Raw genomic sequence first — 24569 nt, forward strand, 5'->3', positions numbered from 1 at the left:
AAATGAAGGGGAAAAAACGAATATAAAAATATAATAATAGGCTAATAATAATAATAATGATGATGATAATAATAGCTAATAATAATATACAAATATTACGGAAAAAGACGATCAGTTAATGGACACACACAGCTAGCAAGACTGTGGGATGGATAAAAATGTTTTCTTGTAGGTCTATTTTATTTTATGTAGGCTACTTTATGTAATATTTAGCCTATTCATGATAAACTTAATTCGAATGCTGCTTTACATCGCGTGCAATTGCCTACAGTCTGGTAGCCTATGGTCAATATAATAATTTAATTATGTAATAATTTGTATAATAATTAATATAATAATTTCTTAATTCAAAATAAAATATTAATGAATACCTAGTTAATCACTGCGGTCAGGCCAGCCTCCACTTTGAAATACACGGTCATTCTAGCCGCCACGTTATTTTGAGGTGCGCGCATATACTACGCGTTATGGTAATAGGGTGTTAAAACAGATCAGAGGAAAAGCCATCTTTAGCTTTCATTTATTGAGCCAGTTTCTCTGTCAATGATTGAATGAATGAATAAATAAGTAATAAGTTTAAAACGGTCTGATATAAATAAATAATAGACCAATTAATATGAAAACTGTCTGATTAGAAATAACAAAATAAAATTGTCTTTGATTTTGGATAGCTCTAAAAATGAAACTCCCTGTTTCCACAGAACAGTTTTACTTTTGACTGACAGTATATCTCATCAGAGATTCACTCACACATTGACTAGACTTTCTGATGTATAATTTCAAAATGAAAGCCCTCTAAAAACTCTCATGTATGCTGTTTGTTCTGTGTATTCAGATTAGGTAAGAAAGGAAACTCCTTGTTTACACAGACCACTTTGAAATCAGATTGATAGTACACCACTCCAGAGTGTCACTCCAGCAACCTCAGGATTGGCTGATGTTGAATTGCAAAATAAAAGCCCTCCAAATATTCATATATAAGCTAGGTTGTTTATATATTCAGACAGCTCTAAAAAGGTGAACTATTAATTTGAATTGAAACTGGTGTGTGGAAACAGGGAGTTTCCTTTTTAGAGTTATCTAAATTCAAAGACAATATCTGGTCATATATGAGTTTTTGGAGGGCTTTTATTACATAATTCTACATCAGACCATCCTGAAACTGGCTAAGTAACACCCTGGGGTAGTGGAACGACAATCTGGTCTGTGGAAACAGGGAGTTTCCTTTTTAGAGCCATCCAAAATCAAAGACAAACTGGTCATATATGAGTTTTCGGAAGGCTTTTATTATGTATTGCTACATCAGACAGTCCTGAAACTGGCTGAACAACACCCTGGGGTGGTGCACTATTGATCTGAATTGAAACTAGTTTGTGGAAACAGGGAGTTTCCTTTTCAGAGCTATCCAAAATCAAAGACATAAATGGTCATATATGAGATTTGGAGGGCTTTTACTATGTAATGCTACGTCAGACAGTCCTAAAACTGACCGAGTAACACCCCGGGGTGGTGAACTATTAATCTGAATTGAAACTGGTCCGTGGAAACAGGGAGTTTCCATTTTAGAGCTATCTGAATTTAAAGACAAAACTGGTCATATATGAGTTTTGGATTTATTATGTAATGCTACATCAGACCATGCTGAAACTGACTGAGTGACACCCTGGGCTGGGCTGGTGTACTGTTAATCTAAAGTGAAACTTTTTTGTGGAGACAGGGGATTTTATTTTTATAACTATGTGAATTTACAGATACAAAATGGATATGCAAATTGTAAAAGGCTTTTATTTTGTTATTTCTCATCAGACAGGTTTTTCATATTAATTGATCTATTTATTTATTTATTTGTATCAGACCGTTTTAAACTGATTTATTTACTTATGTATTCATTCATTCATTGGCAGAGAAACTTTCGATGTTACTAACGCTTCGCGCTCTGCTTCTGTGAACAGTAAACCCCGCCTACTTTGATTTGATTGGCTATCTGTCATTTTGACATTGACGAGCACTGATAGACCGCTGAGGCTTTGATCTGAAGCGACTAGTAAGTGCTGCGCAGCGGTCGTGCGCGCATCCGTAGACTAGCGCAAGTTAATTCTCACACTTTAATAGTATTTATAGCTCCTAACAGGCTGTGTAACTATGATAAGTTATTACCTCAAAATGTACGGCAGTATGCAGTTTTCCCTATTGCTCGCGTGCCAGCGATTATCCCTCTGCGTGCCACTGTTGCCGACCCCTGCATTAGGATATAAGAGAAATGTCTGCAATTGACAAATTTTTGGTGTAGTGAGGCTGATTTTTATTCTCCTCAAGGAGAACACAGATACAATCTTTGTATAGAAGCCTATATCTGGCATGGAATAAAAAATAAATTGAAAAAAATTTGAGACTTTTTATCTCATAATTAAGACTTTTTGAAAAAGTCAGAATTTTGAGATATAAACTCACAGTTCTGAGAAAAAAGTCAGAAAATGGCAAAATAGATACACATTTCCGATTTTATATCTCGCACTTCTGACTTTTTTTCCCCTCGGAATTCTGAGTTTATATGCTGCAGTTACATCCTGAGTTATAGCATCTCACAATTGTTTATTTATTTATTTTGATTGTTTGTTTGTTAAATTTGTTTCTGCCAGGGAATTTAAAAAAAAAGTTTTTCTCACAATTTTGACTTTTTTTGTTTGTTTGTTTTCCACAATAGACCTTAGTCAGGGTAGCAGCTTATTTCATTTTTGATAGAAAACAAGGCTGTGAGGGACAAAAGTACAGTGTGTTCAATAGACTGTACTGTTATTTAACAACATGTGGATTGTTCAGCTGATGAAACATCTTTCAGTGAAAAAGAAAAACACATTTTTGAAAAGTTTTGTTATGATCTACGACCTTAATACAGTTCGTGCCATTTTAAAGACTGTAGGTCTATTCCTCACAGCCTTGTTTTCATCCATGTTAAATTAAATATGGTATCTAATCTAAGGTCTGTTGTGAGTTTATATCTCACAATTCCAACTTTTCTTCTTAGAAGAGTTGCATCTTGCAATTCTGAGTTTAAATCTTGCAATTCTGAGAAGAAGAAGAAAAAAAAAGAAGAACTGTGAAATTAAGTCACAATTACCCTGTTTATTTTTTATTATCCTGTGGCAGAAACAAGCTTCCATATCTTTGTCTCTTGATTTCACTGAAATGTGGTTTAGGACATTTATGAACTGGCATTACACTGACAGAATATCGCATAAAGATGATGTATTATTCAACAGATGGCTCTCCCATTTTTACTCCGGCAGATATTGATGTGTTGGCCTCCTTATCCCAATTAATGGAGTCACCAAAGACATTTATCCACAAATGTTTAAGTGACCCATTATAAATGGCATCCTTTAGCAGTAAACAAATTCTGTGCCACTACTAATGAGAAATCAAGATTTGCATGTCAATTCTGCAGTTAAACTTAGGGATTCACAGCACACATGTGAAGGACTCAAAACAAAGCCCAGGATCCAATCGGTCAGTGATCAAAGGGTGCTGTCCGACAAACACGCCGTCTGGGGCGAAACGCACAAACATCAATGAGTTGAATATAATAACAAGGATTAGAAACAACAGTCTTTAAAGCCTGGAGGACAGGCAATCAGCATTCTGCCTTCCCAATGAGCAGGTCCACAAGACTTATGCTAATCAAAGCCTGTCTTTTCCTCTTTCAGGCCACATCTAAACCACACAGGAGAAACTATTTTAAGAGAACAGCAAAAAGAGCAAACAGCTCCGAGAGGTTTGTTGTTCGCTGTTGGCCGTGGTGGATTGGACCGGCTCACAGCTGTGACTCAAGCAGCATACAAAAACCACCAATAGACGTCAGAGACCGTTTGGAGATCAGAACCACCAGACAATCTCTTCTGATAAACAGGAGTGGTTTCCTACATTCAATAATCACTGGGGCTGAGTGTGATGGAGGATATTTATTTGTTTTCTATAGGTGCAATGATTGAGTGTGGTTGAAAAGACATGCAGTGCATGTAGTTGAATGCAGACACACATTAATCGATGTGGTGACGGAGGATCTGGGTTCATGCTGCCTCCTACTGGTTGAACTGACATATTAAATTTTTAAAAGGACATTCATTTCAAATAAAGTAAATGCAAGAATCAGGCAAATATGCAAAATACTTTTTTTAATCAACCAGTGTTTAAAAAAAACACGTATTAAACTGATTAAGAAGACATACAGACATTGGCGAACTATACAAAGCAGTACGACAAAGACAAAACGTGTATATGTACAAGATTAAGCATTAAAATGCCATTTCAGTAACAACATTAAATAACAACACAAATCCAATGACCTAATATATTGAACCGATAAACGGTTTGTACTTTATCAGTTTTTGAAACACTGATAGGGTCACTGCTGTGTGTTTTGGTCAAGAATAACATGGTTTGTAAAAACAACTGAACAGCCAAAGGTACAATGGAAAACATGCATATACATGTAAATTTACACACAAACACTTTATTTCAAAAGATTAAAATATAACATTAAATATAATTATTTACAACATTCGAAACATTACACACATTATTTTGGGTCATTTCAAAATCCCCTCCAAAGTTTCCAGACTCACTGTGGGGATCAATGCAACTTCAAAGAAAACCCTGTAAAAAAAATAAATAAATAATAATAAATAAATAACTCAGAATAATCAAATGCCACAATCTGGAGTTTTTAAATATGAACAAACTGCTTCATTAGTCAAATGCTTTTAAGAAGTCAACATCTGCTGTAGGCAGGCGTAACATTAAATAATACATGTCAAAACGCCAATCAGGTTTGGGAAGAGCTTCAAAACAACACGGCAGTCATGCTGAGACTCAGATAAGGAAATAGAATCAAAATTTTCTAAACATGAATTATGACTAAACTTAATCCATCTAAACTTCTCAACTGAAGTATAATTTGTCCCAAATGCTTTCTTTGCAAGGCTTGCCAACAAACTTTAAAAGCACATGATTTATATATTATAAAAAAAATAAATTAAAAAAAACATTCAAAACAGCAAACAACCCAGAAATGTTTAGATATAAACAGACCCAGCAAGAAACCTTTAAGTCAAAGTGCTATTTAAATGGCTGAGATAAGCTGTCTTTAAACATTGCTGTATAGCATTTTTAGGGTAATTAAAAAAAAAAAAAAAAGAAATATATTATATATATATATATAAATAATTTCTTCCTTTGAAGTCTTGACAGCCAAATTTAAAAGCAAATGATTTTAGATAGTGTAACAAATAACAAAAGTAAATAAACAGAAATGTGGTGTGAAACTTTAGAAACAGCAAACAAACTAAAACTGTTCAGACCATAAACACACACAGCAAGAACCCTGTAGTTCAAAGTGTATTTGAATGACAGATTTAAAAAAATAATAATAATAATTTTTTTTTTTTTTACTTTTTGCATTTTGGGGTAAATAAATGTATTAAAAAAAAAAAAAAAGAAACCCAAGTTTTACAAAAATAAAAAAAATCTATATGTTTAGGCCTTTTATTGGTTTAGCACAGTTTTAACTTATTTTAACTGGAGGGAGTAAAAGTAGACACAAAGAACCTAATATTCCGGTTAACAATACGCAATTTAACCTGCATGATGACTGATGACTTACTTGTGTGCATACTTGCTCCTGACGACGGCGAGTTTACTGTCTGGTGGGCTGATGAGCATATCATGAAGTTTTCTGACCACGGGTGCCAGATCCTCCACACTGTATCCAGAGTGGAACTGCAAACACTGTGTCTGGAAACAGAAGTGGAACATCAGTCAAAACCTTCACACAAACACTGAAGTATAATTGTGAAGCCAGATATTTGTGAAGCTCGGAGGAGTCTAATGAGTGTTACATGAGGGATGTGAGACTTTAAGACTCCTGCCAAATATTTCATGATGTGCGAAGAAAATGCCCTCGAGCTGTCAATAATTTGAGGATATGAAGGCAACAACATCCAGAGAGAATGTAAATGAATGCGCAAAAGTGTGTGCAGTGGGTTTTTTTTAGGTAATTGTACTTCTTCATCTCTGACTTCACTGTAGAGCCACACAGGACACAAGCCAATTACTCAAACCTTGGTAAACAAAGTCCAGCTTCACTCTCATTAACCAAAATACCTTTGTCACAGTCTTAAAGGACAAAACAACCCACTGCTTAGAGTGTGAATGTGTGCGTGTGTGCAAGGACAGAAATTAACATCCGTAATGAGCAGTTACCAGGCCATCACAGAGCTGTCGTCAGCTTTAGCTCATTTAGTGCTATCAGAAGAGCACAATACCCAAATCACAGCACACAGGGATGTCAAACTCACTGTGAAAGTGTGTCTATGTGTGTATCACCAAGGAACGGTGGCATTTTGTGAAAATAAACGGTATAATTCATGAGCTCTGTGCTTGTGCATACATTTTAAAAGCAAATAGGTAAACACATACCCATCCTCCAAGATCCTTAGTAACCAGAGCGATGAGCAGACAGGCAGAGGCGAGCAAAGACGCTCTCACGGGCACAAACTCCATCTCCAGCAAACTCAGCTCACATATAAAGCGCGCCAGAGTCAGTGTGTCCATACCTGCATTCACACACTGCCGGGAGACGAGAGACGGTTAATCATCACACACACAAGCCACAATGAGCATCCATACACTGACAAACTGCAGAGGTGAAGTAAAGTTTTATACACATACAAAACACACACGCACACACACACAGAGTCAGTAGCAGTGCCAGTACCTTCAGGCCATGCAGATAAAGTACACAAAGCTCATCCAACCTTCCAAGATTTTGGAGTTTTCATTCTTGGCAAATTCAGAGCACAATTACTAAAGGAAATGCTTCAGTGTGCCATTATAGCATGAAAGCGTTTAAATGTAAACATCTGAAATGTAAAATTTTACTAGCTTGATTCTTGAATGTTCTATTCTTTGAAGGAACAGTTTATCATTTCTTTCCTCATCCTCACGTTGTTCTAAAGCTGTGTGCTGTTATTTTTTTTCTGTGCACAAAAGGACATTTTTTAAAGAATCTTCCAGCAGCTCTTATAAACCAATTGATAGTGGCTATTGCTGTTGAGCTCCAAACAAAAAATTAAAAAAAACATAATAAATGTAATAAATAAAATTAATAAATAGAAAAAATACATTATGCTGCTATTGTTATTTTGGAGCTTAACAGCAATGGTCTCTGGAAAAAAACCTGCACAAATATTCTTCAAAATTTGATTTAATATACCCTACCATTGTGAAGTTTGGTCTCAGTAAGATTTTTAATGTTTTTTGAAAGAAGACTCTTATGCTCAGCAAGGCTGCATTTGATCAAAATTCCATTAAAATAGTAATATTATGAAATATTATCATCATTTAAAATAACTTTTCGGTTTTAAAGTATTTTAAAATGCAATTAAGCACCATTAGTCCAGTCTTCAGTGTCACATGATCCTTCAGAAATCATTCTAATATGTTGATTTGATGCTCAAGAAACATTTCTTATTATTATCAATGTTGAAAACAATTAATACTGCACTTAACATTTTTATGCACTTAACGTTTTTGAGGAAACCATGATACATTTCTTCTGAATTCTTTGATGAACAAAGTTATTTGAAATAGAAATATTTTGTAAGATGATAAATGTTTTTACTGTCACTTCTAGTCAATTTAATGCATACTCTGTGAATAAAAGTTTTCATTTCTTAAAAATAAACCTTAAATAATAAAATTATCCCAAACTTTTGAATGGTAGTGTAAGTTCTACAGAGGTTTAGAACAATATGAAGGTGGGAAAAAGTAAGTAAACTATCCTTTTATCAATAAACACAGTCAAGAAAAGTCTGAATTTGTCTACTGTGTCCTAATCGCTTGAAAAAAACACTTGTATGAAGTCCTTAGATAAAAGCTTTGGCATGAATAAGTATAAGCGATCTGTTTTTTTGTGTCTGCTGTAATTGCTTTTCTTCAGAAAACTAAGCCACCAATTAAAAAGGATTTTATTTTTATTGTGGTCTTCTCTTAGTTAATGTTCTTATAATTGAATATAAAGGTATTATTTGTCAATGTGCACTTAAGAAGCTAATTTCTTTGCAGAAAGAGCAATTAGTAAAACCAGTCATTCTGCCAACAAATAAAAACACACAAAAGAAGACATTGTTAAATCGCAGCACTTTAACTAAAGCTCAATTAATTCAGCTGCTGAAAATGAGAATAGATCTGACAGCAGCAAACAGCAACAACCAGTGACAGCTGGTCATACACACACACACACACACACACACCTCAGGGAATCACAGGAATACAGAGGAAACAAAGAGGTCACACTAGACAAACACAAAGACATTCAATGCATGCTACCCTTCATGGTCCTTCTTTCTGACTTTGACAAACACACACACATAAACACACACCTGATGTTAATCCTGGTGTGTGTGTGTGTGTGTGTGTGTGTGTGTGTGTATCAGCTGACTCCAAAGGAGTTCCACCTGTCTCTTCAATGAGGGTATATGCGTGTTGTCTCTCACCTTGGCGTAGCGACGGAGGAAGCGGTATGGAACCGGAACATTGATGTCAAAGTTTAGCGCATGCAGGATGCTGATTTCCATGGCGATGAGCTGAGAACGCTTGTAGGCATCATCACAAATATATAGGAAATCATCCACACAAGGTGGAGCTCGCTCCTGTAAGGATACACCAGAGAGCTGATGGGTAACAAACCACACAGTACTCACTGTTTGTTTTGTTTTTTTTAAACATGCAATATGTATACTGTGCATAGTATGCAAAAATACAGCACACTGTGCAGTTACTGCAACCCACAATGCAAGGTCAACTTGACTTTCTTTGTCTAGAGAGGGTTGTGATTTTCAATATCAATTTTTAGACCTATTTGATCAAACGGTCAAAAGGCATTTTTACACAAAATAGTATAGAAATACACAAAAAAAGAACTAAATTCAAATTAAAAAATAATTATTTCTGAAATAATAAATCAATGAGCAACATGCAACAGTGATAAGCAAACTACAGTGGTTTTTAAATATATATATGTATGTATACATGCATGTATGAATGCGTGCATGTATGTATGTATGTATGACTGTACTATTTCATATACCTCAAAAAATAAACAGTATAACAATGTGTAATATAATAAATATAATATAATAATGCAGAATAATATGCATTAGGTGGTAATTTATTACATATACAGTGGGGCAAAAAAGTATTTAGTCAGCCACCAATTGTGCAAGTTCTCCCACTTAAAAAGATGAGAGAGGCCTGTAATTTTCATCATAGGTATACCTCAACTATGAGAGACAAAATGAGAAAAAAAAAATCCAGAAAATCACATTGTAGGATTTTTAAAGAATTTATTTGCAAATTATGGTGGAAAATAAGTATTTGATCAATAACAAAATTTCATTTCAATACTTTGTTATATACCCTTTGTTTGGCAATGACAGAGGTCAAACGTTTTCTGTAAGTCTTCACACACTGTTGCTGGTATTTTGGCCCATTCCTCCATGCAGATCTCCCCTAGAGCAGTAATGTTTTGGGGCTGTCGCTGGGCAACACGGACTCCAAAGATTTTCGATGGGGTTGAGATCTGGAGACTGGCTACGAAGCCACTCCTTCGTTGCCCGGGCGGTGTGTTTGGGATCATTGTCATGCTGAAAGACTCAGCCACGTTTCATCTTCAATGCCCTTGCTGATGGAAGGAGGTTTTTACTCAAAATCTCATGATACATGGCCCCATTCATTCTTTCGTTTAGACGGATCAGTCGTCCTGGTCCCTTTGCAGAAAAACAGCCCCAAAGCATGATGTTTCCACCCCCATGCTTCACAGTAGGTATGGTGTTCTTTGGATGCAACTCAGCATTCTTTCTCCTCCAAACACGACAAGTTGAGTTTTTACCAAAAAGTTCTATTTTGGTTTCATATGACATTCTCCCAATCCTCTTCTGGATCATCCAAATGCTCTCTAGCAAACTTCAGACAGGCCCGGACATGTACTGGCTTAAGCAGGGGGACACGTCTGGCACTGCAGGATTTGAGGCCTTTGTTACTTTGGTCCCAGCTCTCTGCAGGTCATTCACTAGGTCCCCCCGTGTGTTTCTGGGATTTTCGCTCACAGTTCTTGTAATCATTTTGACCCCACGGGGTGAGATCTTGCGTGGAGCCCCAGATCGAGGGAGATTATCAGGGGTCTTGTATGTCTTCCATTTTCTAATAATTGCTCCCACAGTTGATTTCTTCACACCAAGCTGCTTACCTATTGCAGATTCAGTCTTCCCAGCCTGGTGCAGGTCTACAATTTTGTTTCTGGTGTCCTTTGACAGCTCTTTGGTCTTGGCCATGGTGGAGTTTGGAGTTGGACTGTTTGAGGTTGTGGACAGGTGTCTTTTATACTGATAACGAGTTCAAACAGATGCCATTAATACAGGTAACGAGTGGAGGACAGAGGAGCCTCTTAAAGAAGATGTTACAGGTCTGTGAGAGCCAGAAATCTTGCTTGTTTGTAGGTGACCAAATACTTATTTTACCGAGGAATTTACCAATTAATTCTTTAAAAATCCTACAATGTGATTTTCTGGATTTTTTTTCTCATTTTGTCTCTCATAGTTGAGGTATACCTATGATGAAAATTACAGGCCTCTCTCATCTTTTTAAGTGGGAGAACTTGCACAATTGGTGGCTGACTAAATACTTTTTTGCCCCACTGTATATTAAAAAAATCTGCATGTCATAAGAGTAAAAAAAGCATTAAAATTATTCAGGATAATAAAATATTATACATTTTTTATTGGATTTGAAAGAACCAGGATTTAGAGTTTAAGTGCACACTTTTAATGAATAACTACATTTCTATTAGGTTTTGTGTGTGCGTGTGCAAGATAATGACTGAATGACTAAGTCCTTACAACTACGCTCAGAAAAGTCCAAAGGAATGGCTTTCAGCTATCATGAAAAAGCATGTCTTACCTCAAATTTAGAAGCAATGAGCATGGCAGTGGAGCCAATGAGCTGTAAAGACTCCCGTTTGGCCTGGCTCACAGCCAGATAATGATCCGTCATTTTCACAGCCAGGTACAGAGTCTCATGATTCAGCTCGAAATTCTCCTGCAGAATAAAGAGCAAGAATAAAGCCACATCAGTGCTAAAGCCACCAAGAGCCAACAATGTTTTACAAGACTTATCAAAACAGCACATTTGAAATGAGACCAAACACTGACACTTACCTGGACCTCAACCAGCCAGTCCACCAGAATCGCTCTCATATTGCTGTTCAGATTTGACTGATCAGACATGTAGTCATGTAAGACAAACTGTTCCTGCAAATAAAAGAAATGCAACACTTTAGCTTGATGTTGTATTTTTCTCAATTTGCAAAATCATTAAAGGGGTTGTTGACTTTTTTTTTTTAGGCTTGACTGTGTTTATGGGGTGCAGTCTAACATGTGTTAATGCTTCGTTTTAAAAAAAAAAACGCATTATTTTTCACATAATTTACCTTTATTCCACACCACTCTGTCCCTTCTCCTCTAAACGCGCTGATCATTTCCTGCTTTTATGAAGCCCCTCCCTCAGAAATAGGCAATGGGCTCAGATTGGTTAGATGGTCCAGTGTGTTGTGATTGGCTAAACCGCCTTTTGTGCACATCTGAACATCCCGCCCCTCACCTCAGCGGCATGTGTTCCGGTTGTATTGTAAACATTGGCGTCGTCTATATTGCTTATCAATTTGAACCCGATTGAGACCCAGAGAATATTAGTGAAGAGGATCGTGCAGAACCTGTGCAAGCACGGCTCTTAAAAGTATGTTTTTTGCTTGTTGTTGTCTCATACTTTTAGATATGCTGTAATTTGTAAATGCTACTGCCTCGGTTAGCTTTAAATATACGGTTTTATCCTGATTAAAGCTTTAATACAGTATGGAAACCGCATACGCTTCCATGTATAACGCATCTCATAGCTATGTGAAAATAAGTGTATAAATGGAACAGTTCATTGTTGGAGCTGAGCTGATGATCTGAATGTGAGAGAGATGCAGAGCAGGGGACGCGAGGAACAGGATTGAGAACCGCTGCTTTAGAACCTTGATTTTGAAACTTGTGAATCCATTAGAATCATAAAAGACAGAATCGCGATTCATATATGAATAGATTTTAACGTGCACCCCTAGTTTTCTCTTCATCTTCTCTAAAGCAGCACAACATGGCCTCACCCCCTTCGTTGCGTGTTCCCGGGACAGGGTTTATCTGGGTTCATTACGTAACGAACCCAGGAAGTAGCTCGTTGTAGTCCCTACGAGCCGTTTTTGTAGGCATTAAACTGCCAGAATTTTAAAAGATGATATCTCCGTTTGCATTGAATTTTCAGCACCGCAACTTTGCAGATATTGTTTATACTAAAAAAGCAACATTACACACTAACTAACGTTAAAAAAGTGAAATCTCAATCAACCCACCCCTTCAATGAACTCACTACTAAACCAACCTCTCTGCTCTTGAGGTAGTCAAAAATATCTTTGGCGTACTCCACTGTATGTGTAGAGTCACTGAGATGCTCTGAATCAATGTCAAACTCAGGAGGGATCTAAAAGACAGAAGATACAAGGTTTTATTTGTGTGTTTATAAATCTGTAAACAAGAAAAGAAAAAAAAAACTCCTGATAACCCCCAAAATATTAAAGAATATACCCAGCGGGAAGAATTTATGGAGCGATCTTTAATTACATTAGCATTAATTTGAATTTACTTTTTCATATATATATATATGCATATTTAATGCAATATGTCTGTGGGGTTTCTTTTTGGCAGTAAACAGCTCCAAACTTTTAAACACCTCAGAAATATTCACATTCATGCCAATTCTGTCATGGTTTAATAATATCCTGATCTTAATAAGCATGGCACCAGTGCAGCAGACCTAAGCCTTACCTCTGGAGGCAGTAGGTGTGGAGGAACTGGAGCTTTGGGAGAAGGTTCTTCTAGTTTCACAATATTGAATTCCACATTCTTCAGTTGCTCCAACTTTTCCTCTGAATTGACCACAGACCTGAGAGAAGAAAAGATAAGTAATCTACATATTCTGTGCTTGTAAAACACCTCAATGTAAGGTAGGATAAAGATAAAAAGCAAATAAAGTATGACTTACTTTAAGTTGACATCCTTCTTAGAAAGTACTGAGACCTTCTTCTGCAGCTTCTTGACAGGATCTTTCTTCTTGATGGGGTTGCTTAGCTCAATCTTGTGCGCCTTTTAACAAAAGTGCAATTTAAGAGTTTTAAAGAGTGGATTTTCACTAAAGAACAATCTGCTGACGTTTTGTTAAAATCACACCAAATCAATCAAATTGGTTTGATCTGAGACAGAGAGAATGAATAGAAAGTGTTAGACAATGGCGAATAGAGCGAACATTATAATTTGCATATGAGAGAACATCACCTGGAAACCCAGACCCACCAAAGGAGTTCCCATCTGAGTTAATAAAAGGTGAAATCTACTGCTTTTGTGTACAGTCTGTAATTTACTGCTTGAGCATGAATGGGATTTTAATGAGACATGCAAAATCTGTGCTGATTTGCATCATTCAAGCAAACTCCTGGTGTTAGTGGGGTTACAAGATAGACACTTAACACTTACTGGTTTGACATCTTCAGAATCAAACCGAGGGGCCAAAAAACACTGAGAGACAGCCTAGTCAGGCAACACGAAAGCAATGAAACTGTGGTGCATGTACACAAGAGCATGTATAAACAAAAATTTAAATAGCACCCTTACATTGGTGATGTCCACAAAAGCAGTTCTTTTCTTAGGGGCCCCTTGGGGAGAAGAAGACGAGCGCTTGGTCTGAGGGCCATCCTGCTCAAACATATCAATACAATATTAATCAGATCAACAACAATCAAATCAATAAAGCTCTCAATCGTTTTCATATCAGGTCTAATCTCATTGTATTACTGTTACCTGGTTCTCCAGTCCTTTGGGGTGAAGTTTGGGGATTTTACTGGTGGTGGGCTTCTTTCCTCTTGAAAAAGGCATCTTGTAGTTGTTCTGATCCTTCACAGTTAACTTATATCCTATTTCAAATGTGAAGTATACAAAGAATGAATGAAAAACTAAAGATCACTATGTATGCACTAGTGATACATAGTGCACACTTCCATCAGTTATGCTCCACAAGGTTATTAAACTTTCAAACAAAGCTTGGTATAGAACTTGTTTTGACCGAAGCATCAAGCCCGTCGTTAAACAACAAAACGCGAGTGACTGTTTCGTTTTGTTTTGCTAAAAATGTCATAACTGCGCAAAAACGATCTTACCTTTTCACGATGCGCTGAACAACCTCAATTAAAGCAGGAAAATATTTTGAAAAAGAATATGTGCAAACATCCACGAAAAGTATAATGAAAAGCTATCCAGACTAAAACACACCGACACTAAGGTCTGCATGCGTCCAAAACTACACACAGCGTTTTGATTGGCCGACTGCACCTCGCTGTAGGCCAATGAGCGTCGAACTAGGATGCCGTTGTTAAGGGGCGGGACAATAGAATTTTCAAAAACACCCTAGCAACCAATAGGAATAGAGCTCGCCTTCCTTTGACTTTTAAGTAAGCGGACGTTGAGAAGAATGTGCTTGGTAATGACACCAATTGATATTCTGTTTATTAGATAAAATTATTTTACTAATATTACGTAACTGTTTGCTTATTTTGAACATTATTTATATTATTGTCTTCACAATGAAGCCACACCTCCCAGCCACCCACACGCACACTCACGCAGTCTTTCACACAGGAAATCAGCATAGTTTGCAATCTTGCCTATGGCCCCATCATTCACATACTCATGTCTATCAACACGAGCTTGTTTGACTGATATCCCTCAACAAGGTATGGAGAAAAAATATATATTTTTACCAGTGTATGAAGAGGTGAATTTGTTTAGTTAATTATTATTTTCTTTTCTTTTTACAGAATTTATTTTACCTTATTAATTTTATTTATTTATTTAATTATATATATATATATATATATATATATATATATATATATATATATATATATACATATACATATATATATATTCCTTCTTGCTTTTGCCCTCTTGTTTGTCAGCAATAGAAAGTTATTTATTATGTGCAAGATGGATTTAGTTGTACCACTGTACTATAAAATATGGGGATGAAAATCATATTATCAGGCATTTTAAAGTGACATTTGATATTAGGTTACATCTGTTACTGGTAAGATGTCTTTCATAATCTTTAACTAAACTAAAAAGTGCTCTTGATGTGTTTCGTACATGCTTTTACTTCTCAATATCTTTTAGCAATACCAGGGAATACAACGAATCCCACCTTCTACAGTTTTTAATTTAACGGGGCATTTGATGTCAAAGAGCATTGCATTTCCTTGGACCAGTTTGATCACGCATTTTATTACTGCCTAGAAAATTTCCATCATCTGTGGTTTATCAGAGTCTCCTTTGAGTGTTTCATGTTTCCTTTGAAAATGTCAAAGTATTATAATACATAAACAATAGATTAGAAAACCAAAGACCTTTCAAGGCGATGTCCTCCACAACACTGCCCAGGAGACCTTTTATTTCCAATTCTCATTAAATGTACTCAAAATCTAACTTGAACCAACTGCAGCTAACAGGTTATGCATGTGTTGTAGCGTTCATTGCCAAATTAAATAAATATGTGGGTGCTGCCGCTGAATCAAAAGTGCTTTACAAGTGTTAGTCTGAGCTGATGTTTATCAGAGCTTAAACAGACATCCGCTCACAAGACTCTTTTCTGTTTCTCTTCACACTCATAAGGCAACCTTTGTTTCGTTGGGTAAAAACAATGATCTTTCATATCAGTCTTAATTATTAAGAGAAAGTCTGCAGAAAAAAATTCAAACATCTACCCTCATACTTTCATACTTTCCTGTCAGTCACATGACCTAGTTCCTGTAAGAGCAATTCTCTGATCACTTGCGGTTTTCAGTTCTTTTTCTGCTCATTTGAGACTCGCTTTTCTTTTGTTGTTCTTGGATTAATGTAGTTGGTCAAATATCTGTGTGTTGATTTTAAATGTACTTTTCTTTGCTTCATTCCTGAACTCTCACCATTATCAAATTTTCAGCTCTCAGGATGTACTAGTCAAACACTTTAACACAAAGTTAATATTATCTATGGATAAAATAAGGTGTTTATGGGGTGCAACCATACACACCATCTCAGATTGTTTAAAAAAAAAAAAACAGGGCTTCTTTTGTCCTCAGCGATAATCGAATAATATCATGTACCACAAGAGGATTGCTCAATCATGCTCTTGAAGATCTACCTCCAAAGAATCATAGCCTTCAGTTTCACTTGAAAATCATTGGCAGGTGTGTTAGAAAAGTGTTGGAACAAAATGATGCAGGTTGTTATGTCTCCAGGAGCATTATTAGGCAACCCTACACTAGAATACCAATGAGCTTCTGTTAGTCTGTTGTCCTGAGATACAAAATAAACTTTATCATGGCTCAAAAACTAAATAATAATTGTAATTATAATAATTTTGTATAAAAATACATTAAAAATAAATAAGAAAAATATATAGTGATTTATTTTTAATGTATTTTTATACAAAATTATTATAATTATTATAATCTATTGCTTTTTCAGATGATTAATGAGGATTGGCTGTGCAGCTCATTAAAGCTATGTGAACTAATCACCACTTCAGAATCTGCTCACTCTGATGTAAGTACAGAAATTTTAGCACGGTATTTAGTATAAAAGTATATTAAAACATGTAAGTAAATACTTTACAGTGGTAAGACTTTTTATTCTCTTCTAAATTTAGTTTACAAATATTTAACACCATAGAAAAACAGCTAAAATATAAAAAAATGAATTGTTCACTGTATAAATTGTATTAGCAACCTGTTGAAAGTCAAGTCTTCGTTTTTCAGGACTCTGCACAGGTAGTAATCAACAGTGATTCATACCCACAACCCGGTTATAACCCATCATCAATCCAACACACTTTGGAAACATACAGCCATTTGCTGGATGTAACATTAGAACAGAACTTAGAGCCCATTCAACACTTTGCACAGATGACTGCCAAGACTATTATAGATTCAGCCATCAGGATCAGAGACCCAAGAGAATCCATCAAACTGAGAGGGGACGACGTTGAGATGCTGGCTGAAGAGTTAACTTTACAAGTCTGTTGCAAAGCATTGGAAGAGATGGAGAGGCATCATTACTCTGATGATCCATCATCCAAAAGTGTGGATGATAAAGAGGGGACTTATGGAAATGCATCGGCCCTGTGCTCCTCAGGGTACAACTGTGACAAATACGCATCTGAAATGGAAACAGACAACAAGATGGAAGAATATGATGACACATCTACCACAGTATATGCTACTTCGTTGAAAAGCATGGCTAGTCTGGGCTCCATCGAGTACCCTGATGCTCCTCCAAGCACCCCTTTACTTCCAGAGATGATCAGGAGTCGAGCCAGTTTCACAAGGAAGCTCAAGGGAGGACTGGCTAAAGAGTTCCTTCCTTCACCCCCTCCACCGACCCCCAAAGACCACATGCAACCATTAATGGAGAACCAAATGACAGACGCGTCCTCTGACTTCATGGTGAGACTGATGCGCTCACTTTCACTGGAGTGCTGTCGAAATGGAGGTCTGGAAGAAGACGAGAATGGAGAAGTTGATGATGGTGGACTCCAAAATGATGTTCCCAGTCTAACTGACTATGCAGCTCAAATTTCTGCAGATATCCTTCATTTTATCACCACAAATGAGATAAAAGTAAAGGATGAGGGTTGTGTGCAAAGCATGTGGGCTATTGCTGACCAATTAGCAGGTGAAATTGTCACAACGTCTCTAGCAGAGGTGATGGTGAAAGGAGAAAGGAAGGTTTTGGAAGAAGAAACAACTTCGTACTCAACGTATAAGGTAGACGTGACTCCAGACACAAGGTCTAAGATCTCTGCAACAGACGGGGTGAAAGTTTTAGCTAGTGAGCTAATCATTAATGCTGTGGTTCATGCTTTTGCTAAGCTAGGACAGGGTGTGTTTAAACATGGAACCCAGCCACATCTTTCGGGCCAAGCTGTAGAACCACAGCCATGGGAAGGAGGAAGATATTCAAACACACTGTGTAAAGACTCAATCAACTCCCACAAAGCCAAACCCTTCAGATGTTGCAGCGATAAATCAGAATTGAACCCTAATACAGATGACGCCATAAAAGTGAAATCATCTGTGGACATATTTGCCAACAACTTTGCAGAAGACGTGCTTCAGCGTTCTGTGTGTGACGCTTCCAGCTTACTGTTTAACTATAAGCAATCTCAGGGAGCAGAATTTGGCCCAGAGAAAGACATTAAACCATGGGTAATCAAGATGTGTGCTGGGGAAAGTCCTGTCCAGGAATTGCAATGTGCTCTACTCTGGGCCGCAGCCTCTCAGAAAGGGACTAAAGCTCTTCAGTTTGAGTTACCAGACAAAAGCCTTCAACAAACGGTACAGAATATTACAGTTTTCACAGATTGACTTTTATATAGCCTAATAAAGGAAAACGTGCCTGGTTGTAACACTGTTTTTCTTTAAGGCCATTTACACCAAGGACAAGAATTATAATGATTATTATAAAGTTTTATACATCAATTAATTCTGTGAGAATAGGAAAGTCCACACCACAGCTATAACAATAACGACACAGGAAAAGAATTACTTTGGAATCACTTTCTGTATGATGTTTTCCAACTCATGAACAATAACATACTGACAGCCAATCCATCCGGTTTTAAAAAGCTCGAGCATTTAAAGCAGCAGATGACCTAACTATACCGTGCACATATAAAGTATGTTAGCGCCCATTGGTGTGTATGTTAATATAATCATTCTTGTTCAGGTCTTTAGCTATGATGTGAAATTCTCTATTCTCATAGAATTAGAATGCTTATTAAAATGTAAAGCTTATTGTTATAGTTATGGTTCTTGGTGTGAATGGGTTTTAACAGTGTATTTTTGAGGTGAGTTGTAACAGTAGGTTACCTATGACATGGACTACATTTTTAATTTTGCACATGCATTTATACTGACAATCAAACTTTATTTGTTCAGTATTATTTTGATACCAACCCTCAATCATTTTGAGCATTTTAAATGATTAGTTTTTAATCATTTAAGCATTTTAATTTAAAATAATAAGAAAAAAAAACATTTGATCCTAAAACAGTTTTTGGAATAAATGCATAAAACATAAGCTAACAATTGGTTTGAATGGAGAAACCTTATCGCAAATCCCAGAATTGAAATTTTATCCTGAGAAACTGACAGTGTTACAACTCACCCAAATTTGCAACTATTCCAGTTGCTGAGATAATGAGATAATAGCTTTGAATTTATTAATATCAGTTTGAATCAAAATGTACTTGTTCGGTATTATTTTATACCAACATCCAGTCAATAATTTTTAGCATCATAATTCAAAAATTTCAGAAAAAGGAAACATTTTATCACAATGATTAAATAAATACAATAAAACATGTCAGTAACAATGGCATAACAATTAAATATGTTTGCATTGAGGTTTCAGTAGAAGTAAATACGGAAACTCATTCATAAATCAAATTAAAACCCAGAAGTGAATTGAACTGATTTTTCTTTCTGAAAACGGATTTTGTCCTGTAAATCCTTTTTAATATTTAAGTTGTTAAACTGACTCACCACATTTTACAACAGTCCTAGTTGCCACCTTATACAACAGCTTTGAGTTTATTACAAGAATATAAGGAAGCACTGTAATTATTTGATGGCATTCATTATACTACCCATACAAGCTGAATAGCTTTAAAAGAGCCAGTCATTTTAATTAAAAATCCTTACAATGAATTCTATCATTTTCATTGTAAAATAATTGTATTACTTTTTTATTACTTTCCCATAGCTTTGCAGACTGTCTCGGAGTGCCCGTCTGAATGGCTGGACGGTGGGTGCTTTGATGGCTTCTCTAGATGACTTTTGTGACATGCAGCAAGAGACCAGCAGAGGGCTCTATAAGAGCTCAGATTCTCTCCTGGAGCATCTGCAGCACCTGATTGACAGTGTGTGTTTAAACTGATCTTGAAGCTTTACCCTTGCAGAACTGGTCAGTGATCCGTGCAACACCCCCTGAAATAAAGACGGAAAACGGCAGACATTAATCTTCATCCACACAACCTTTCACATCCCAAACATTAATAAAAGGAGACAAAGTCCTAACAAAGCATACACAGTTATAATCAATTTTACTCTGACCCATTGAAAATGAGCCCATAAAGACGAAACAGCTGCATGCACGCTGTCTGTTTATACCGAAATAAGATCTGCTCTCCCGGTCCAAGCACTCACACCACAGCCATTATTAGGTAAGCAGAAATCTGACTTCAAATCAGCTTTGGAAGTTACTACTGACATATTCTTGACCAAAGATCCTGTATTCTGTAAGTTCCCCTGTTGTTGTTTTTATTTTATTTTAAATATGTCAGTACCTATAATAAAGTGTGTCTGAAAATGATAAACAGTGAATGCTGTATTGTTGAAGCTGTTTTATGATAGAGCTGCGCAGGGCTTTGCGGGGTGTGTAAAAAGCAAGACTATTTTACTGCATCCCATTAATATTCCCCAAGCACTGATACCTAACATGGCAGGAATGCGCTTTAGTGAAAACCTGCTTCCCACTCACTCCCACTCTTGGCGACCACAGCTTGAAAGTCAGGGACACGCACACAAAATCACACATACTCGTTCTTTGACCCTCTGCCTCTCTCTATCAGTCTCCCAGACACGCTCCTTCTTTCACTTTCTCTCTCTCCCGCACACACACGCATATTCTCATACACAAGGGGGACTGACTTCACAGCTGCAGTGTCAGTGAAGACACAATGGCTTTCAGTCCAGCCCGGTTATACGCATCTGGAGAAGTGTTTGTTCCAATGTCTGAGGAACCGTCGCTGCCAAAAATGAGAGACGGGTGAAAAAACGTGCATAAGGAAAAAAGATAGCAGGAAAAGGGAGTGGGGAAGAGAGAGAAGGGATGAAATGATTGCAACAGAGCTGACACATATAGAGTCAAATGGATCATGGGGGTTCTGGAAAATCTCCCAACACCCCCCACCCTTTTCCCCAAGCTATGACGCATCGATTTATTCTCTACAATGAGAGCCAGACACATGTAAAGGAATTCCTTACACTAAACAGGCCTCATAGACTTAATGTACTCATATATTTTCTTTTCGTATCGCTCAAGCCTAGCGAAGCACTGAAGCGCCGCGACTTAAGTCAACAGGGATGGCGAGCAATCCTTCGTATTTGTATGATCAAACGGGCCATAAAGGAGCCGGCGGAGAAGGGAGACTGCATAAAAGACTAAATAAATTCAAATAAAATGAGTACAATACATTTAACATGTTTGCTCTGGAGAATAGGGATGTCTTATGGAGTTTTCACTCTTTGTAGGCCCCATCTATCACGACGATAATGTCATTGTAAAACATGACATTTTCTCTGTGATCTGCAGTTCGTAATGTGATACAATGTGTGTCATGCTAGGGATAGTTCACTTAAAAACCAAAAACTCATCATTTACTCACCTTCATGTCGTTCCAAATTGGTTTGAATTGCTTTCTTTATGCAAAAGAAAAAGGAACGATGGTGATTTTCTGAAAATTGGCTCAAGTGTTTTTGTCCATTTTGAGATGTCACTGACATTCATTGCATGGACAAAACACTTTTGGTTATTTTGTCCCATAACATGTCTTTCTTTCAGACTAGCGGGAAGAAAACATCCATCTGCATCTATAAATTTAAATTACATTGAGTTTTTTCTCATGCAATTGAGCCACAAAATTCCACTTCAGTAGCACTTACACCAAACTTTCTGCTTTATTCCTCTCTATATTATTAATGTTTTTACCAAGGGGTTTGTTGATACAGTATATCATTTGTATATTATATAACATTTCATTTCTAAAAATATGGTACAAGTTTTTTTTGTTTTTTTCTGGCTGTTGAAAATATTTTCTAACTTATGGAGTGAAAAAAAAAGATATCCAAAATCTTTAATTCTAGTATGTCAGCAAAAAAAGAAACACAATGTTCAGATTTATGTTCAGGAAATGTATGCAAATTAGTGCATATTTAATTAGATCATGTCTTGCTTGCCTACTTAAGCATAGCTTTTCAGAAATCTTGCAATACTAAACAATTGTCTTGATGTATTGTGATTCTGTATAGCTCAGCATGTACCACTGTGTCTTACTTTTCAGATTCAAATGAGACCAGTCTCCCTTTTATGTAACTGACTTTACAAAGACCAGACTTGAAGAAAAAATGTGATGACTAAATTTTAAAACTACTCTAAGCAGTTTATGCAACCAGTATCAGCTCTTTTCCCTGTTGACAGCACTAAATGCCACTGCTAGAAATCATTTGACAGACAATCAGTAGCAGACATGAGAGATCCAGCCCTGAGGTGATGTCTCACACATCTATTAATTGCTTACCCCTTTCAAGGTACTTCCATAGCAGAGACCAGTGATGATCTCTGGTCGAGGTGCGAGCATTGGTCTGGTTGGTTTCTCCGGCTGACCACAGGCCTCGACCAACCGAACATCTGACATCTGTCTTCCATCTCCACTAGACGCTAGTATAGACAAACATATGCTCCGGCTCACACACGATGCTCATCTCCTGCTGTTTATGGCTAAAACAGACAGAAAGGCTGCAGATATATTTACAGTGTGTTGAGAGGAGTGATGTTTCGTGTCCCTTTAGTTTGAATGTGGTCCGTTTATCTCAAGACGACTGGAATGTTTAAAACGGATGAAGAATGCAAGTGATAAATGTAATTTATTAGACATACTCAAAGTCTTTCATCTTCAGTTGTTTTAGTCAGATGTACACAGGTCATTCTAGGTCATCTTTCTTTCTTGTTTTTTTTTTTTTTTCTTAATATATTTTACCTTTACACAAACAAGGCTCTGTTAAGTAAGGTCGGTCATCAAAGCAGATCCCCTGCATTTGTTATCTTGTCTTTCTCAGTCACACAAATAGCCCACCAGCAATTTAGTTTATTAATATATCTAAAGCCCAGGTTTAACATTAATTTTTAAGACATAAAAATTGAAAGGTCTATATAAATATAGGCTAAAGGTTTTACTTACCCTGTTTCACAATAACATCTCAAACCAAAGACGGTTTATAGTTATAGAGGGGTTTACTTAAAAACTTGAAGAACAGCAAACCAGCGTAGGCTTATTTAAACCAAGCATTCTTAACCAGGGGGCTGGGTCCACCAGGGGGCCCCAGCAAACTTCCAAGGGGGCCTCAAGATTACTTAAAATGAGACAACAACAAAAAATAAATAAAAATAAACAGAATAAGTAATAACAAAACTACAAATCAAAGATTTAATATTTTAATTTACCCCTTTTTTTTTTTTTTTTTTTTGAAGCAGAAGGGTTTGGACTCATGAATAATGATTCATTAATAATCTGAAAAACCCTTTTACTTCATGGAACCATAGATGCAAGTAAAGAATTTAATTTTTAGGAGTGTATGAGAGACATGTTCACTAGCAGCGCACACAATAGGCTACATAGCCAATAAATAACGGACGCCGAGTGTTTAATTTCTGTGAAACCAGGCGTGATGAAGATAGTAGCCTATTCGCTGTTACAATGGTTTTTACTGTAACCTGTTGGACGGTCTTTGAGGGGAGTTGATCGATGAGTCTTCATCAAGATCCGCCATAAGGCTAAAACCTTTTTTCTTCTCAGGACAAGGTATGTTTTAAGAAAATATTTGATAACTTCCAAAGAACCTAAGAATTGTAGGAACATTCTTAAGAACTTCTTAGATTTAAGCTTTTATCTTAATTTATTTCTTGAGATTTTGAAAAAAAAAAAAAAAACTGTCAAATTGAAAAAGCATGATTTATAGAAATGTTATGTAAATTACTAAAATCTTATAACTCCATGGGCATTTTTTATAATGAACAGTGTTGAGGAAAGTTACTTTTAAAAATAATGCATTACAATATTGCGTTACTCCCTAAAAAAGTAACTAATTACGTTACTTAGTTACTTTTTATGGAAAGTAATGCATTACATTACTTTGAGTTACTTTTTAAATCTGGGCAGGGCTTGCTTATTTGTTTTTAATATAAAAAGTTGTGTTTTTGGCAAACGTAAAAGCCCTTTCACACCAAAAGTGAAATGAATAAGGGAAATTAAATTCACGTAGGCTATGTACAGTAGAACTCAGAAAAAAAGTTCAACACACTTCAGCAATAAAAAAAAGAAGCAAAATTGTTTATCTAGAGTAAGTTTTGCTTATTAGTATGGTTTTATTGGATCATCGAAGGTCAGCAGCAAAGACATTGGTTAATAAAAAACAAAGGATATTTGTGTTATTTAACATTTAATTATAGCGGGTTTGTGTCATATTCCGAGTTTGCATTTCACAGTTTTTATTGATT

At 36.4% G+C, this 24569-nt stretch overlaps 2 protein-coding genes across 2 annotated transcripts; one reads left to right on the forward strand and one right to left on the reverse strand.

The window, feature by feature from the left end:
* Positions 1-4243: 4243 nt before the first annotated feature.
* On the reverse strand, positions 4244-14539 carry ccnb3 (cyclin B3). The gene is made up of 12 exons (XM_058780586.1): positions 14357-14539; positions 14001-14113; positions 13815-13895; positions 13189-13289; positions 12972-13089; positions 12529-12627; positions 11271-11363; positions 11014-11151; positions 8553-8708; positions 6475-6624; positions 5660-5790; positions 4244-4653 (listed from the first exon to the last, which is right to left on the reverse strand). The coding sequence occupies exons 2-12, from the start codon at positions 14073-14075 to the stop codon at positions 4587-4589; spliced, it is 1209 nt and encodes a 402-aa protein (XP_058636569.1). The 5' UTR covers positions 14076-14113; positions 14357-14539; the 3' UTR covers positions 4244-4586.
* An 85-nt stretch (positions 14540-14624) lies between these two features.
* Positions 14625-21551, forward strand: si:dkey-171c9.3 (uncharacterized). Its single transcript, XM_058782269.1, has 5 exons — positions 14625-14676; positions 14786-14929; positions 16701-16778; positions 16991-18568; positions 19998-21551. Exons 3-5 carry the CDS (start codon positions 16701-16703, stop codon positions 20169-20171), a joined length of 1830 nt encoding a protein of 609 aa, XP_058638252.1. The 5' UTR covers positions 14625-14676; positions 14786-14929; the 3' UTR covers positions 20172-21551.
* The last annotated feature ends 3018 nt before the right edge of the window (positions 21552-24569 follow it).

Source organism: Onychostoma macrolepis, chromosome 07, assembly GCF_012432095.1.
Source record: "Onychostoma macrolepis isolate SWU-2019 chromosome 07, ASM1243209v1, whole genome shotgun sequence".
NCBI classification, from domain to species: domain Eukaryota; kingdom Metazoa; phylum Chordata; class Actinopteri; order Cypriniformes; family Cyprinidae; genus Onychostoma; species Onychostoma macrolepis.

Excerpts from the sequence above, each read along its gene's own strand:
- si:dkey-171c9.3 (XM_058782269.1), top strand. The coding sequence starts at position 16,701 with ATGATTAATGAGGATTGGCTGTGCAGCTCATTAAAGCTATGTGAACTA. Across the intron at positions 16,779-16,990 it reads CAGAATCTGCTCACTCTGAT|GACTCTGCACAGGTAGTAAT; the intron begins GTAAGTACAGAA and ends TTCGTTTTTCAG. Across the intron at positions 18,569-19,997 it reads ACAAAAGCCTTCAACAAACG|CTTTGCAGACTGTCTCGGAG; the intron begins GTACAGAATATT and ends ACTTTCCCATAG.
- ccnb3 (XM_058780586.1), bottom strand. The coding sequence starts at position 14,075 with ATGCCTTTTTCAAGAGGAAAGAAGCCCACCACCAGTAAAATCCCCAAA. Across the intron at positions 6,625-8,552 it reads TCCTCCGTCGCTACGCCAAG|TGTGTGAATGCAGGTATGGA; the intron begins GTGAGAGACAAC and ends GTCTCCCGGCAG. Across the intron at positions 4,654-5,659 it reads AGGAGCAAGTATGCACACAA|GGTTTTCTTTGAAGTTGCAT; the intron begins GTAAGTCATCAG and ends TTTTTTTTACAG.